The sequence below is a fragment of the Oncorhynchus masou genome, chromosome 24 (genome assembly GCF_036934945.1).
Source record: "Oncorhynchus masou masou isolate Uvic2021 chromosome 24, UVic_Omas_1.1, whole genome shotgun sequence".
In the NCBI taxonomy this organism is placed as follows: domain Eukaryota; kingdom Metazoa; phylum Chordata; class Actinopteri; order Salmoniformes; family Salmonidae; genus Oncorhynchus; species Oncorhynchus masou.
Window position 1 is genome coordinate 9953848 of NC_088235.1, and position 18717 is coordinate 9972564.

Here is an 18717-nt window from a genome sequence, read left to right on the forward strand (position 1 = left end):
TCTGTGGCATTGTGTTGTGTGACAAGACTGCACATTTTAGAGTGGTCTTTTATTGTCCCCGGCACAAGGTGCACCTGTGTAATGATCATGCTGTTTAATCAAATTCTTGATATGCCACACCTGTCAGGTGGATGGATTATCTTGGCAAAGGAAAATCTCACTAAAAGTAATGTAAGCAAAATTGTGCACAACATTTGAGAGAAATAAGATTTTTGTGCGTTTGAAACATTTCTGGGATGTTTTATTTCAGCTCATGAAACATGGGACCAACACTTTACATGTTGTGTTTATATTTTTAGTTCAGTGTAGTTTGCCCGTCTTCAATGTTCCCTCTTATTTTTTGGGGTGGCACTGAGCAAATGTATGGTCTTGTGAGCGGAAACTGGAGGCTGTCTTTTTACAGTTTTAGACAGTAGCCAATAGGCTGTATCCTTACAGTTTTAGACAGTAGCCAATAGGCTATATCCTTACAGTTTTAGACAGTAGCCAATAGGCTGTACCCTGACAGTTTTAGAAAGTAGCCAATAGGCTGTACCCTTACTGTTTTAGACAGTAGCCAATAGGCTGTACCCTGACAGTTTTAGAAAGTAGCCAATAGGCTGTATCCTTACAGTTTTAGACAGTAGCCAATAGGCTGTATCCTTACAGTTTTAGACAGTAGCCAATAGGCTGTATCCTTACAGTTTTAGACAGTAGCCAATAGGCTGTACCCTGACAGTTTTAGAAAGTAGCCAATAGGCTGTACCCTTACTGTTTTAGACAGTAGCCAATAAGCTGTACCCTGACAGTTTTAGACAGTAGCCAATAGATTATTGTGGATATCGGAGCATAATGTAGACCTACCAACAAAACCAATGGAGCAAATCCTATAACATTTTCACATGGAAACAGCTGTTGATTTCTATGATATAGTCTATAGTAGTCTAAATCTAATGTTTAATGCAGGTCTACAGTAGTCTATATGTGATGTTTAATGCAGGTCTATAGTAGTCTATATGTGATGTTTAATGCAGGTCTATAGTAGTCTATATGTGATGTTTAATGCAGGTCTATATGTGATGTTTAATGCAGGTCTATAGTAGTCTATATGTGATGTTTAATGCAGGTCTACAGTAGTCTATATGTGGTGTTTATTGCAGGTCTACAGTAGTCTATATGTGGTGTTTAATGCAGGTCTATAGTAGTCTATATGTGATGTTTAATGCAGGTCTATAGTAGTATATATGTGATTTTTAATGCAGGTCTATATGTGATGTTTAATGCAGGTCTATAGTAGTCTATATGTGATGTTTAATGCAGGTCTATAGTAGTCTATATGTGATGTTTAATGCAGGTCTATAGTAGTCTATATGTGATGTTTAATGCAGGTCTATATGTGATGTTTAATGCAGGTCTACAGTAGTCTATATGTGGTGTTTAATGCAGGTATATAGTAGTCTATATGTGATGTTTAATGCAGGTCTATATGTGATGTTTAATGCAGGTCTATAGTAGTCTATATGTGGTGTTTAATGCAGGTCTACAGTAGTCTATATGTGATGTTTAATGCAGGTCTACAGTAGTCTATATGTGATATTTAATGCAGGTCTATAGTAGTCTATATGTGATGTTTAATGCAGGTCTACATTAGTCTATATGTGATGTTTAATGCAGGTCTATATGTGATGTTTAATGCAGGTCTACAGTAGTCTATATGTGGTGTTTAATGCAGGTATACAGTAGTCTATATGTGATGTTTAATGCAGGTCTATATGTGATGTTTAATGCAGGTCTATAGTAGTCTATATGTGATGTTTAATGCAGGTCTATAGTAGTCTATATGTGGTGTTTAATGCAGGTCTACAGTAGTCTATATGTGATGTTTAATGCAGGTCTATATGTGGTGTTTAATGCAGGTCTACAGTAGTCTATATGTGATGTTTAATGCAGGTCTATAGTAGTCTATATGTGATTTTTAATGCAGGTCTATAGTAGTCTATATGTGATGTTTAATGCAGGTCTATATGTGATGTTTAATGCAGGTCTACATTAGTCTATATGTGATGTTTAATGCAGGTCTATATGTGATGTTTAATGCAGGTCTACAGTAGTCTATATGTGGTGTTTAATGCAGGTCTACAGTAGTCTATATGTGATGTTTAATGCAGGTCTATATGTGATGTTTAATGCAGGTCTATAGTAGTCTATATGTGATGTTTAATGCAGGTCTATAGTAGTCTATATGTGGTGTTTAATGCAGGTCTACAGTAGTCTATATGTGATGTTTAATGCAGGTCTATAGTAGTCTATATGTGATGTTTAATGCAGGTCTATAGTAGTCTATATGTGATGTTTAATGCAGGTCTATATGTGATGTTTAATGCAGGTCTACAGTAGTCTATATGTGATGTTTAATGCAGGTCTATAGTAGTCTATATGTGATGTTTAATGCAGGTCTATATGTGATGTTTAATGCAGGTCTATAGTAGTCTATATGTGATGTTTAATGCAGGTCTATAGTAGTCTATATGTGTTGTTTAATGCAGGTCTACAGTAGTCTATATGTGATGTTTAATGCAGGTCTATATGTGGTGTTTAATGCAGGTCTACAGTAGTCTATATGTGATGTTTAATGCAGGTCTATAGTAGTCTATATGTGATTTTTAATGCAGGTCTATAGTAGTCTATATGTGATGTTTAATGCAGGTCTATATGTGATGTTTAATGCAGGTCTACATTAGTCTATATGTGATGTTTAATGCAGGTCTATATGTGATGTTTAATGCAGGTCTACAGTAGTCTATATGTGGTGTTTAATGCAGGTCTACAGTAGTCTATATGTGATGTTTAATGCAGGTCTACAGTAGTCTATATGTGATGTTTAATGCAGGTCTATAGTAGTCTATATGTGATGTTTAATGCAGGTCTATAGTAGTCTATATGTGATGTTTAATGCAGGTCTATAGTAGTCTATATGTGATGTTTAATGCAGGTCTATAGTAGTCTATATGTGATGTTTAATGCAGGTCTACAGTAGTCTATATGTGGTGTTTAATGCAGGTCTACAGTAGTCTATATGTGATGTTTAATGCAGGTCTACAGTAGTCTATATGTGGTGTTTAATGCAGGTCTATAGTAGTCTATATGTGATGTTTAATGCAGGTCTATAGTAGTCTATATGTGATGTTTAATGCAGGTCTATATGTGATGTTTAATGCAGGTCTACAGTAGTCTATATGTGATGTTTAATGCAGGTCTATATGTGATGTTTAATGCAGGTCTATAGTAGTCTATATGTGATGTTTAATGCAGGTCTATAGTAGTCTATATGTGATGTTTAATGCAGGTCTATAGTAGTCTATATGTGATGTTTAATGCAGGTCTATAGTAGTCTATATGTGATGTTTAATGCAGGTCTACAGTAGTCTATATGTGGTGTTTAATGCAGGTCTACAGTAGTCTATATGTGATGTTTAATGCAGGTCTATATGTGATGTTTAATGCAGGTCTACAGTAGTCTATATGTGGTGTTTAATGCAGGTCTACAGTAGTCTATATGTGATGTTTAATGCAGGTCTACATGTGATGTTTAATGCAGGTCTATAGTAGTCTATATGTGATGTTTAATGCAGGTCTATAGTAGTCTATATGTGATGTTTAATGCAGGTCTATATGTGATGTTTAATGCAGGTCTACATTAGTCTATATGTGATGTTTAATGCAGGTCTATATGTGATGTTTAATGCAGGTCTACAGTAGTCTATATGTGGTGTTTAATGCAGGTCTACAGTAGTCTATATGTGATGTTTAATGCAGGTCTATATGTGATGTTTAATGCAGGTCTATAGTAGTCTATATGTGATGTTTAATGCAGGTCTATAGTAGTCTATATGTGGTGTTTAATGCAGGTCTACAGTAGTCTATATGTGATGTTTAATGCAGGTCTATAGTAGTCTATATGTGATGTTTAATGCAGGTCTATATGTGATGTTTAATGCAGGTCTACAGTAGTCTATATGTGATGTTTAATGCAGGTCTATAGTAGTCTATATGTGATGTTTAATGCAGGTCTATATGTGATGTTTAATGCAGGTCTATAGTAGTCTATATGTGATGTTTAATGCAGGTCTATAGTAGTCTATATGTGGTGTTTAATGCAGGTCTACAGTAGTCTATATGTGATGTTTAATGCAGGTCTATATGTGGTGTTTAATGCAGGTCTACAGTAGTCTATATGTGATGTTTAATGCAGGTCTATAGTAGTCTATATGTGATTTTTAATGCAGGTCTATAGTAGTCTATATGTGATGTTTAATGCAGGTCTATATGTGATGTTTAATGCAGGTCTACATTAGTCTATATGTGATGTTTAATGCAGGTCTATATGTGATGTTTAATGCAGGTCTACAGTAGTCTATATGTGGTGTTTAATGCAGGTCTACAGTAGTCTATATGTGATGTTTAATGCAGGTCTATATGTGATGTTTAATGCAGGTCTATAGTAGTCTATATGTGATGTTTAATGCAGGTCTATAGTAGTCTATATGTGGTGTTTAATGCAGGTCTACAGTAGTCTATATGTGATGTTTAATGCAGGTCTATAGTAGTCTATATGTGATGTTTAATGCAGGTCTATAGTAGTCTATATGTGATGTTTAATGCAGGTCTATATGTGATGTTTAATGCAGGTCTACAGTAGTCTATATGTGATGTTTAATGCAGGTCTACAGTAGTCTATATGTGATGTTTAATGCAGGTCTATAGTAGTCTATATGTGATGTTTAATGCAGGTCTATAGTAGTCTATATGTGATGTTTAATGCAGGTCTATAGTAGTCTATATGTGATGTTTAATGCAGGTCTATAGTAGTCTATATGTGATGTTTAATGCAGGTCTACAGTAGTCTATATGTGGTGTTTAATGCAGGTCTACAGTAGTCTATATGTGATGTTTAATGCAGGTCTACAGTAGTCTATATGTGGTGTTTAATGCAGGTTTATAGTAGTCTATATGTGATGTTTAATGCAGGTCTATAGTAGTCTATATGTGATGTTTAATGCAGGTCTATATGTGATGTTTAATGCAGGTCTACAGTAGTCTATATGTGATGTTTAATGCAGGTCTATATGTGATGTTTAATGCAGGTCTACAGTAGTCTATATGTGATGTTTAATGCAGGTCTATAGTAGTCTATATGTGATGTTTAATGCAGGTCTATAGTAGTCTATATGTGATGTTTAATGCAGGTCTATAGTAGTCTATATGTGATGTTTAATGCAGGTCTATAGTAGTCTATATGTGATGTTTAATGCAGGTCTACAGTAGTCTATATGTGGTGTTTAATGCAGGTCTACAGTAGTCTATATGTGATGTTTAATGCAGGTCTATATGTGATGTTTAATGCAGGTCTACAGTAGTCTATATGTGGTGTTTAATGCAGGTCTACAGTAGTCTATATGTGATGTTTAATGCAGGTCTACATGTGATGTTTAATGCAGGTCTATAGTAGTCTATATGTGATGTTTAATGCAGGTCTATAGTAGTCTATATGTGGTGTTTAATGCAGGTCTACAGTAGTCTATATGTGATGTTTAATGCAGGTCTATAGTAGTCTATATGTGATGTTTATTGCAGGTCTACAGTAGTCTATATGTGATGTTTAATGCAGGTCTATAGTAGTCTATATGTGATGTTTAATGCAGGTCTATAGTAGTCTATATGTGGTGTTTAATGCAGGTCTACAGTAGTCTTTATGTGATGTTTAATGCAGGTCTACAGTAGTCTATATGTGATGTTTAATGCAGGTCTATATGTGATGTTTAATGCAGGTCTATATGTGATGTTTAATGCAGGTCTACAGTAGTCTATATGTGATGTTTAATGCAGGTCTATAGTAGTCTATATGTGATGTTTAATGCAGGTCTATAGTAGTCTGTATGTGATGTTTAATGCAGGTCTATAGTAGTCTATATGTGGTGTTTAATGCAGGTCTACAGTAGTCTATATGTGATGTTTAATGCAGGTCTATATGTGGTGTTTAATGCAGGTCTACAGTAGTCTATATGTGATGTTTAATGCAGGTCTATAGTAGTCTATATGTGATGTTTAATGCAGGTCTATAGTAGTCTATATGTGATGTTTAATGCAGGTCTATAGTAGTCTATATGTGGTGTTTAATGCAGGTCTACAGTAGTATATATGTGATGTTTAATGCAGGTCTTTAGTAGTCTATATGTGATGTTTAATGCAGGTCTATAGTAGTCTATATGTGGTGTTTAATGCAGGTCTACAGTAGTCTTTATGTGATGTTTAATGCAGGTCTACAGTAGTCTATATGTGATGTTTAATGCAGGGTCTATATGTGATGTTTAATGCAGGTCTATATGTGATGTTTAATGCAGGTCTACAGTAGTCTATATGTGATGTTTAATGCAGGTATATAGTAGTCTATATGTGATGTTTAATGCAGGTCTATAGTAGTCTGTATGTGATGTTTAATGCAGGTCTATAGTAGTCTATATGTGGTGTTTAATGCAGGTCTACAGTAGTCTATATGTGATGTTTAATGCAGGTCTATATGTGGTGTTTAATGCAGGTCTACAGTAGTCTATATGTGATGTTTAATGCAGGTCTATAGTAGTCTATATGTGATGTTTAATGCAGGTCTATAGTAGTCTATATGTGATGTTTAATGCAGGTCTATAGTAGTCTATATGTGGTGTTTAATGCAGGTCTACAGTAGTCTATATGTGATGTTTAATGCAGGTCTTTAGTAGTCTATATGTGATGTTTAATGCAGGTCTATAGTAGTCTTTATGTGATGTTTAATGCAGGCCGACATTACATGAGACTTTTAAAAATGTTTGACATGATGAAGGGCTTGACTTTAATTCATGATTTGTTTTACTTGGTCTGTAACACCATGGGACACACAGATCAATTGTATTGTGTTGTATGATGCATGAAACTACTTGTCTCAAAATACAACACTGCTCCTTTAATTAAGACATAAGCTTTTAACCTGACTGGCTTTTCAAAGACCACTTGAAATGTAGCCTACATGTGTTGTGCTCTTGTAGGAAGCATTAAATACCCCATTGCTGACCTCTATGTATCGAAAGCTAGGCTAATAACTCGCTAACTAGCAAAGAATATCAACAAACGTGCAGATCTGATCTGAACTGATCTGATCTGATCTGAAAAGCGCATTCACTCGTGGGAGATTGAAAGATCGCTCGTGGGCTACCCCAGCCAATAGAATTCTACTCCGTTGTGCTCTGCCCACAACTAAATCACAGGCTCAATCTTGTAAAGTTAGATTTGTTTTGGTTTGTTGCATTGAAAAGGGACTGATATAATGTTTAATCGATCTATATAGTGCAAACGAATGGAGCGAACTCAGCGAAGTCCAATCTCTCGTCTCTCTGCGCCCTGACAATTCTTCTGCGGGGCAATTCATGCGCAGAAAGCAAAGCCTGTTGAGAACGGAACAGGGTTCAAAGCCTGTTGAGAACGGAACAGGGTTCAAAGCCTGTTGAGAACGGAACAGGGTTCAAAGCCTGTTGAGAACGGAACAGGGTTCAAAGCCTGTTGAGAACGGAACAGGGTTCAAAGCCTGTTGAGAACGGAACAGGGTTCAAAGCCTGTTGAGAACGGAACAGGGTTCAAAGCCTGTTGAGAACGGAACAGGGTTCAAAGCCTGTTGAGAACAGAACAGGGTTCAAAGCCTGTTGAGAACAGAACAGGGTTCAAAGCCTATTGAGAACAGAACAGGGTTCAAAGCCTGTTGAGAACAGAACAGGGTTCAAAGCCTATTGAGCTTATTGTTTCTCTGTTTTCACACCAGTTCACTGGTAATAACTCTCACTGTTTACTGACGTAGCAGAGGGATGAGACACTGTTTACTGACGTAGCAGAGGGATGAGACACTGTTTACTGACGTAGCAGAGGGATGAGACACTGTTTACTGACGTAGCAGAAGGAAGACATGAGTTTTGATCAGACCAAGGACTTAACCCCTGTTTGTTGCCATTGCATCAAACAATACGTTCACTACATCCCAGTAAAGTCATGTGGTTTATACACCAGATCCAACACCCATTCAACCCCATATCACACTGTGTCTGCAGTGTTATGCCGCCCTGTTGGGCCAGTTCAGTGTGTGTGTGTGTGATCTGTGTTCGTCACTAGTCCAGTGTAGTGAAGCATGGCAGGGTGACATTGAGCTGCCTCGGTGGTGAACCCTCACCCCCCCGAAGCCCAGCGTGGCTACGACTCTGCCACAAAGCATCTTCTGGTGGTCAGACAGAAGTGGTCTATAAACCCCCCACAACGTTCTCTCTGTTTTTCCCCTCTCAGAACAAGATGTTCATCTATAGGGGGAAGGAGTACGAGAGGAGAGAGGACTTTGAGGCCAGACTGCTCACCCAGTTCCCCAACGCGGACAAGATGAAGACGACCACGCCGCCCGGCGACGACATCAAGACCTCTTCCTCACAGTGTATCCTTACCACAGGGATAGACAGCCAGCAGAGGACTGGCCACCCACCGGAGCCTGGTTCCTCTCTAGGTTTCTTCCTAGGTTCCGGGCCTTTCTAGGGAGTTTTTCCTCGTCACTGTTCTTCTGCCTCTGCATTGCTTGTTCTCTGTGGTTTTAGGCTGGGTTTCTGTACAGGACTGCTGATGGAAAATGGGCTTGATAAAATAAAATGTTGATCGATTGAGTCAGACAGATATCAGGAACTATCCCTGACAGTGTATACTTATCACAGAGATTACAGTCAGTCAATCAATCAATCAATCAATCAATGATATTTATAAAGTCCTTTTCCCATACATCAACAGTCTTCACAAAGTGCTTCACCGCCACCATCTACACACGTTAACCCCACACATTCAGCAGACTGGGAGGGTCTAATCATGGCTTTAGTTTGTATGGTAGAGCGTCTCCTACTTTACAGCTGTGTTCTGTTTTAGTTGAACTCATTGTGACCAGTTCGTTTATATTCAACACTTCAATATTTCCGTTAACGGCTGTGATGACAGACATCCAGTGTTTCACCGTCAAGCCTGTTCTAGAACTCCCTTCAAAGTTCCAGAACAAACCCGTCTCTGAGCAGATCGTCAGGTATGTATCCTGTCTGTCCTGTCTGTCCTGTTTGTCCTGTCTGTCCTGTCTGTCTGTCTGTCTGTCTGTCTGTCTGTGTCTGGTCTGACTTCTGTCATATGGAGTGTTTACATCATGTATGGGTGGGTTACGTCAGGACTAAAGTCCATCTGAGTGACATATTAATGCATATTACTACTGGATGAAAATGTCTATTTAGTTTCATCCTTTGCATTCTCTGAGTAGTACTGTATCACCTGTTACATTAGTCCTGAACTAAATGAGATGGAGACAGACAGGTACTGTATCACCTGTTATATTAGTCCTGAACTAAATGAGATGGAGACAGACAGGTACTGTATCACCTGTTACATTAGTCCTGAACTAAATGAGATGGAGACAGGTACTGTATCACCTGTTATATTAGTCCTGAACTAAATGAGATGGAGACAGACAGGTACTGTATCACCTGTTATATTAGTCCTGAACTAAATGAGATGGAGACAGACAGGTACTGTATCACCTGTTATATTAGTCCTGAACTAAATGAGATGGAGACAGACAGGTACTGTATCACCTGTTATATTAGTCCTGAACTAAATGAAATGGAGACAGGTACTGTATCACCTGTTACATTAGTCCTGAACTAAATGAGATGGAGACAGACAGGTACTGTATCACCTGTTATATTAGTCCTGAACTAAATGAGATGGAGACAGACAGGTACTGTATCACCTGTTATATTAGTCCTGAACTAAATGAGATGGAGACAGACAGGTACTGTATCACCTGTTATATTAGTCCTGAACTAAATGAGATGGAGACAGGTACTGTATCACCTGTTACATTAGTCCTGAACTAAATGAGATGGAGACAGACAGGTACTGTATCACCTGTTACATTAGTCCTGAACTAAATGAGATGGAGACAGGTACTGTATCACCTGTTATATTAGTCCTGAACTAAATGAGATGGAGACAGGTACTGTATCACCTGTTATATTAGTCCTGAACTAAATGAGATGGAGACAGACAGGTACTGTATCACCTGTTACATTAGTCCTGAACTAAATGAGATGGAGACAGGTACTGTATCACCTGTTACATTAGTCCTGAACTAAATGAGATGGAGACAGACAGGTACTGTATCACCTGTTATATTAGTCCTGAACTAAATGAGATGGAGACAGGTACTGTATCACCTGTTATATTAGTCCTAAACTAAATGAGATGGAGACAGACAGGTACTGTATCACCTGTTACATTAGTCCTGAACTAAATGAGATGGAGACAGACAGGTACTGTATCACCTGTTACATTAGTCCTGAACTAAATGAGATGGAGACAGGTACTGTATCACCTGTTACATTAGTCCTGAACTAAATGAGATGGAGACAGACAGGTACTGTATCACCTGTTATATTAGTCCTGAACTAAATGAGATGGAGACAGACAGGTACTGTATCACCTGTTATATTAGTCCTGAACTAAATGAGATGGAGACAGACAGGTACTGTATCACCTGTTACATTAGTCCTGAACTAAATGAGATGGAGACAGACAGGTACTGTATCACCTGTTATATTAGTCCTGAACTAAATGAGATGGAGACAGACAGGTACTGTATCACCTGTTATATTAGTCCTGAACTAAATGAGATGGAGACAGACAGGTACTGTATCACCTGTTACATTAGTCCTGAACTAAATGAGATGGAGACAGACAGGTACTGTATCACCTGTTATATTAGTCCTGAACTAAATGAGATGGAGACAGGTACTGTATCACCTGTTATATTAGTCCTGAACTAAATGAGATGGAGACAGACAGGTACTGTATCTCCTGTTACATTAGTCCTGAACTAAATGAGATGGAGACAGACAGGTACTGTATCACCTGTTATATTAGTCCTGAACTAAATGAGATGGAGACAGGTACTGTATCACCTGTTATATTAGTCCTGAACTAAATGAGATGGAGACAGACAGGTACTGTATCTCCTGTTACATTAGTCCTGAACTAAATGAGATGGAGACAGACAGGTACTGTATCACCTGTTATATTAGTCCTGAACTAAATGAGATGGAGACAGACAGGTACTGTATCACCTGTTATATTAGTCCGGAACTAAATGAGATGGAGACAGACAGGTACTGTATCACCTGTTATATTAGTCCTGAACTAAATGAGATGGAGACAGACAGGTACTGTATCTCCTGTTATATTAGTCCTGAACTAAATGAGATGGAGACAGACAGGTACTGTATCACCTGTTATATTAGTCCTGAACTAAATGAGATGGAGACAGACAGGTACTGTATCACCTGTTATATTAGTCCTGAACTAAATGAGATGGAGACAGGTACTGTATCACCTGTTACATTAGTCCTGAACTAAATGAGATGGAGACAGACAGGTACTGTATCACCTGTTACATTAGTCCTGAACTAAATGAGATGGAGACAGGTACTGTATCACCTGTTATATTAGTCCTGAACTAAATGAGATGGAGACAGACAGGTACTGTATCACCTGTTATATTAGTCCTGAACTAAATGAGATGGAGACAGACAGGTACTGTATCACCTGTTATATTAGTCCTGAACTAAATGAGATGGAGACAGGTACTGTATCACCTGTTATATTAGTCCTGAACTAAATGAGATGGAGACAGACAGGTACTGTATCACCTGTTATATTAGTCCTGAACTAAATGAGATGGAGACAGACAGGTACTGTATCACCTGTTATATTAGTCCTGAACTAAATGAGATGGAGACAGACAGGTACTGTATCACCTGTTATATTAGTCCTGAACTAAATGAGATGGAGACAGACAGGTACTGTATCACCTGTTATATTAGTCCTGAACTAAATGAGATGGAGACAGACAGGTACTGTATCACCTGTTACATTAGTCCTGAACTAAATGAGATGGAGACAGGTACTGTATCACCTGTTATATTAGTCCTGAACTAAATGAGATGGAGACAGACAGGTACTGTATCACCTGTTACATTAGTCCTGAACTAAATGAGATGGAGACAGACAGGTACTGTATCACCTGTTATATTAGTCCTGAACTAAATGAGATGGAGACAGACAGGTACTGTATCACCTGTTACATTAGTCCTGAACTAAATGAGATGGAGACAGGTACTGTATCACCTGTTATATTAGTCCTGAACTAAATGAGATGGAGACAGACAGGTACTGTATCACCTGTTATATTAGTCCTGAACTAAATGAGATGGAGACAGACAGGTACTGTATCACCTGTTACATTAGTCCTGAACTAAATGAGATGGAGACAGACAGGTACTGTATCACCTGTTATATTAGTCCTGAACTAAATGAGATGGAGACAGGTACTGTATCACCTGTTATATTAGTCCTGAACTAAATGAGATGGAGACAGACAGGTACTGTATCACCTGTTATATTAGTACTGAACTAAATGAGATGGAGACAGACAGGTACTGTATCACCTGTTACATTAGTCCTGAACTAAATGAGATGGAGACAGACAGGTACTGTATCACCTGTTATATTAGTCCTGAACTAAATGAGATGGAGACAGACAGGTACTGTATCACCTGTTATATTAGTCCTGAACTAAATGAGATGGAGACAGACAGGTACTGTATCACCTGTGATATTAGTCCTGAACTAAATGAGATGGAGACAGACAGGTACTGTATCTCCTGTTATATTAGTCCTGAACTAAATGAGATGGAGACAGACATGTACTGTATCACCTGTTACATTAGTCCTGAACTAAATGAGATGGAGACAGGTACTGTATCACCTGTTATATTAGTCCTGAACTAAATGAGATGGAGACAGGTACTGTATCACCTGTTATATTAGTCCTGAACTAAATGAGATGGAGACAGGTACTGTATCACCTGTTATATTAGTCCTGAACTAAATGAGATGGAGACAGGTACTGTATCACCTGTTATATTAGTCCTGAACTAAATGAGATGGAGACAGACAGGTACTGTATCACCTGTTACATTAGTCCTGAACTAAATGAGATGGAGACAGACAGGTACTGTATCACCTGTTACATTAGTCCTGAACTAAATGAGATGGAGACAGACAGGTACTGTATCACCTGTTATATTAGTCCTGAACTAAATGAGATGGAGACAGGTACTGTATCACCTGTTATATTAGTCCTGAACTAAATGAGATGGAGACAGACAGGTACTGTATCACCTGTTATATTAGTCCTGAACTAAATGAGATGGAGACAGACAGGTACTGTATCACCTGTTATATTAGTCCTGAACTAAATGAGATGGAGACAGGTACTGTATCACCTGTTATATTAGTCCTGAACTAAATGAGATGGAGACAGACAGGTACTGTATCACCTGTTACATTAGTCCTGAACTAAATGAGATGGAGACAGGTACTGTATCACCTGTTATATTAGTCCTGAACTAAATGAGATGGAGACAGACAGGTACTGTATCACCTGTTATATTAGTCCTGAACTAAATGAGATGGAGACAGGTACAGGTACTGTATCACCTGTTATATTAGTCCTGAACTAAATGAGATGGAGACAGACAGGTACTGTATCTCCTGTTACATTAGTCCTGAACTAAATGAGATGGAGACAGACAGGTACTGTATCTCCTGTTACATTAGTCCTGAACTAAATGAGATGGAGACAGACAGGTACTGTATCACCTGTTATATTAGTCCTGAACTAAATGAGATGGAGACAGACAGGTACTGTATCACCTGTTATATTAGTCCTGAACTAAATGAGATGGAGACAGACAGGTACTGTATCACCTGTTATATTAGTCCTGAACTAAATGAGATGGAGACAGACAGGTACTGTATCACCTGTTATATTAGTCCTGAACTAAATGAGATGGAGACAGGTACTGTATCACCTGTTATATTAGTCCTGAACTAAATGAGATGGAGACAGACAGGTACTATATCACCTGTTATATTAGTCCTGAACTAAATGAGATGGAGACAGACAGGTACTGTATCACCTGTTATATTAGTCCTGAACTAAATGAGATGGAGACAGACAGGTACTGTATCACCTGTTATATTAGTCCTGAACTAAATGAGATGGAGACAGACAGGTACTGTATCACCTGTTATATTAGTCCTGAACTAAATGAGATGGAGACAGACAGGTACTGTATCACCTGTTATATTAGTCCTGAACTAAATGAGATGGAGACAGACAGGTACTGTATCACCTGTTACATTAGTCCTGAACTAAATGAGATGGAGACAGACAGGTACTGTATCACCTGTTATATTAGTCCTGAACTAAATGAGATGGAGACAGGTACTGTATCACCTGTTATATTAGTCCTGAACTAAATGAGATGGAGACAGACAGGTACTGTATCACCTGTTATATTAGTCCTGAACTAAATGAGATGGAGACAGACAGGTACTGTATCACCTGTTATATTAGTCCTGAACTAAATGAGATGGAGACAGGTACTGTATCACCTGTTATATTAGTCCTGAACTAAATGAGATGGAGACAGACAGGTACTATATCACCTGTTATATTAGTCCTGAACTAAATGAGATGGAGACAGACAGGTACTGTATCACCTGTTATATTAGTCCTGAACTAAATGAGATGGAGACAGACAGGTACTGTATCACCTGTTATATTAGTCCTGAACTAAATGAGATGGAGACAGACAGGTACTGTATCACCTGTTATATTAGTCCTGAACTAAATGAGATGGAGACAGACAGGTACTGTATCACCTGTTATATTAGTCCTGAACTAAATGAGATGGAGACAGACAGGTACTGTATCACCTGTTACATTAGTCCTGAACTAAATGAGATGGAGACAGACAGGTACTGTATCACCTGTTATATTAGTCCTGAACTAAATGAGATGGAGACAGACAGGTACTGTATCACCTGTTACATTAGTCCTGAACTAAATGAGATGGAGACAGACAGGTACTGTATCACCTGTTACATTAGTCCTGAACTAAATGAGATGGAGACAGGTACTGTATCACCTGTTACATTAGTCCTGAACTAAATGAGATGGAGACAGGTACTGTATCACCTGTTATATTAGTCCTGAACTAAATGAAATGGAGACAGACAGGTACTGTATCACCTGTTACATTAGTCCTGAACTAAATGAGATGGAGACAGACAGGTACTGTATCACCTGTTATATTAGTCCTGAACTAAATGAGATGGAGACAGACAGGTACTGTATCACCTGTTATATTAGTCCTGAACTAAATGAGATGGAGACAGACAGGTACTGTATCACCTGTTATATTAGTCCTGAACTAAATGAGATGGAGACAGACAGGTACTGTATCACCTGTTATATTAGTCCTGAACTAAATGAGATGGAGACAGACAGGTACTGTATCACCTGTTATATTAGTCCTGAACTAAATGAGATGGAGACAGACAGGTACTGTATCACCTGTTATATTAGTCCTGAACTAAATGAGATAGAGACAGACAGGTACTCTATCACCTGTTACATTAGTCCTGAACTAAATGAGATGGAGACAGGTACTGTATCACCTGTTATATTAGTCCTGAACTAAATGAGATGGAGACAGGTACTGTATCACCTGTTATATTAGTCCTGAACTAAATGAGATGGAGACAGACAGGTACTGTATCACCTGTTATATTAGTCCTGAACTAAATGAGATGGAGACAGACAGGTACTGTATCACCTGTTACATTAGTCCTGAACTAAATGAGATGGAGACAGACAGGTACTGTATCACCTGTTACATTAGTCCTGAACTAAATGAGATGGAGACAGGTACTATATCACCTGTTATATTAGTCCTGAACTAAATGAGATGGAGACAGACAGGTACTGTATCACCTGTTACATTAGTCCTGAACTAAATGAGATGGAGACAGACAGGTACTGTATCACCTGTTATATTAGTCCTGAACTAAATGAGATGGAGACAGGTACTGTATCACCTGTTATATTAGTCCTGAACTAAATGAGATGGAGACAGACAGGTACTGTATCACCTGTTATATTAGTCCTGAACTAAATGAGATGGAGACAGACAGGTACTGTATCACCTGTTATATTAGTCCTGAACTAAATGAGATGGAGACAGACAGGTACTGTATCACCTGTTATATTAGTCCTGAACTAAATGAGATGGAGACAGACAGGTACTGTATCACCTGTTATATTAGTCCTGAACTAAATGAGATGGAGACAGACAGGTACTGTATCACCTGTTATATTAGTCCTGAACTAAATGAGATGGAGACAGACAGGTACTGTATCACCTGTTATATTAGTCCTGAACTAAATGAGATGGAGACAGACAGGTACTGTATCACCTGTTACATTAGTCCTGAACTAAATGAGATGGAGACAGGTACTGTATCACCTGTTATATTAGTCCTGAACTAAATGAGATGGAGACAGACAGGTACTGTATCACCTGTTATATTAGTCCTGAACTAAATGAGATGGAGACAGGTACTGTATCACCTGTTATATTAGTCCTGAACTAAATGAGATGGAGACAGACAGGTACTGTATCACCTGTTATATTAGTCCTGAACTAAATGAGATGGAGACAGGTACTGTATCACCTGTTACATTAGTCCTGAACTAAATGAGATGGAGACAGACAGGTACTGTATCACCTGTTATATTAGTCCTGAACTAAATGAGATGGAGACAGGTACTGTATCACCTGTTATATTAGTCCTGAACTAAATGAGATGGAGACAGACAGGTACTGTATCACCTGTTACATTAGTCCTGAACTAAATGAGATGGAGACAGACAGGTACTGTATCACCTGTTATATTAGTACTGAACTAAATGAGATGGAGACAGACAGGTACTGTATCACCTGTTATATTAGTCCTGAACTAAATGAGTTGGAGACAGGTACTGTATCACCTGTTATATTAGTCCTGAACTAAATGAGATGGAGACAGACAGGTACTGTATCACCTGTTATATTAGTCCTGAACTAAATGAGATGGAGACAGACAGGTAGTGTATCACCTGTTATATTAGTCCTGAACTAAATGAGATGGAGACATACAGGTACTGTATCACCTGTTATATTAGTCCTGAACTAAATGAGATGGAGACAGGTACTGTATCACCTGTTATATTAGTCCTGAACTAAATGAGATGGAGACAGACAGGTACTGTATCACCTGTTATATTAGTCCTGAACTAAATGAGATGGAGACAGACAGGTACTGTATCACCTGTTATATTAGTCCTGAACTAAATGAGATGGAGACAGGTACTGTATCACCTGTTATATTAGTCCTGAACTAAATGAGATGGAGACAGACAGGTACTGTATCACCTGTTATATTAGTCCTGAACTAAATGAGATGGAGACAGGTACTGTATCACCTGTTATATTAGTCCTGAACTAAATGAGATGGAGACAGACAGGTACTGTATCACCTGTTATATTAGTCCTGAACTAAATGAGATGGAGACAGGTACTGTATCACCTGTTATATTAGTCCTGAACTAAATGAGATGGAGACAGACAGGTACTGTATCACCTGTTATATTAGTCCTGAACTAAATGAGATGGAGACAGGTACTGTATCACCTGTTATATTAGTCCTGAACTAAATGAGATGGAGACAGACAGGTACTGTATCACCTGTTACATTAGTCTTGAACTAAATGAGATGGAGACAGGTACTGTATCACCTGTTATATTAGTCCTGAACTAAATGAGATGGAGACAGGTACTGTATCACCTGTTACATTAGTCCTGAACTAAATGAGATGGAGACAGGTACTGTATCACCTGTTACATTAGTCCTGAACTAAATGAGATGGAGACAGACAGGTACTGTATCACCTGTTATATTAGTCCTGAACTAAATGAGATGGAGACAGACAGGTACTGTATCACCTGTTATATTAGTCCTGAACTAAATGAGATGGAGATAGACAGGTACTGTATCACCTGTTACATTAGTCCTGAACTAAATGAGATGGAGACAGACAGGTACTGTATCACCTGTTACATTAGTCCTGAACTAAATGAGATGGAGACAGACAGGTACTGTATCACCTGTTATATTAGTCCTGAACTAAATGAGATGGAGACAGGTACTGTATCACCTGTTATATTAGTCCTGAACTAAATGAGATGGAGACAGGTACTGTATCACCTGTTATATTAGTCCTGAACTAAATGAGATGGAGACAGACAGGTACTGTATCACCTGTTATATTAGTCCTGAACTAAATGAGATGGAGACAGGTACTGTATCACCTGTTATATTAGTCCTGAACTAAATGAGATGGAGACAGACAGGTACTGTATCACCTGTTACATTAGTCCTGAACTAAATGAGATGGAGACAGACAGGTACTGTATCACCTGTTACATTAGTCCTGAACTAAATGAGATGGAGACAGGTACTGTATCACCTGTTATATTAGTCCTGAACTAAATGAGATGGAGACAGGTACTGTATCACCTGTTATATTAGTCCTGAACTAAATGAGATGGAGACAGACAGGTACTGTATCACCTGTTATATTAGTCCTGAACTAAATGAGATGGAGACAGACAGGTACTGTATCACCTGTTATATTAGTCC

General features: G+C 38.3%; 1 protein-coding gene across 1 annotated transcript in view; it reads left to right on the forward strand.

The window, feature by feature from the left end:
* LOC135513383 (dedicator of cytokinesis protein 1-like) overlaps positions 1-18717 on the forward strand; it is a 1066221-nt gene that overhangs the window by 1027276 nt on the left and 20228 nt on the right. Inside the window, 2 exon segments of the mRNA XM_064936309.1 lie at positions 8338-8479; positions 9025-9106. Of these exon segments, the coding sequence (XP_064792381.1) occupies positions 8338-8479; positions 9025-9106 (224 nt within the window).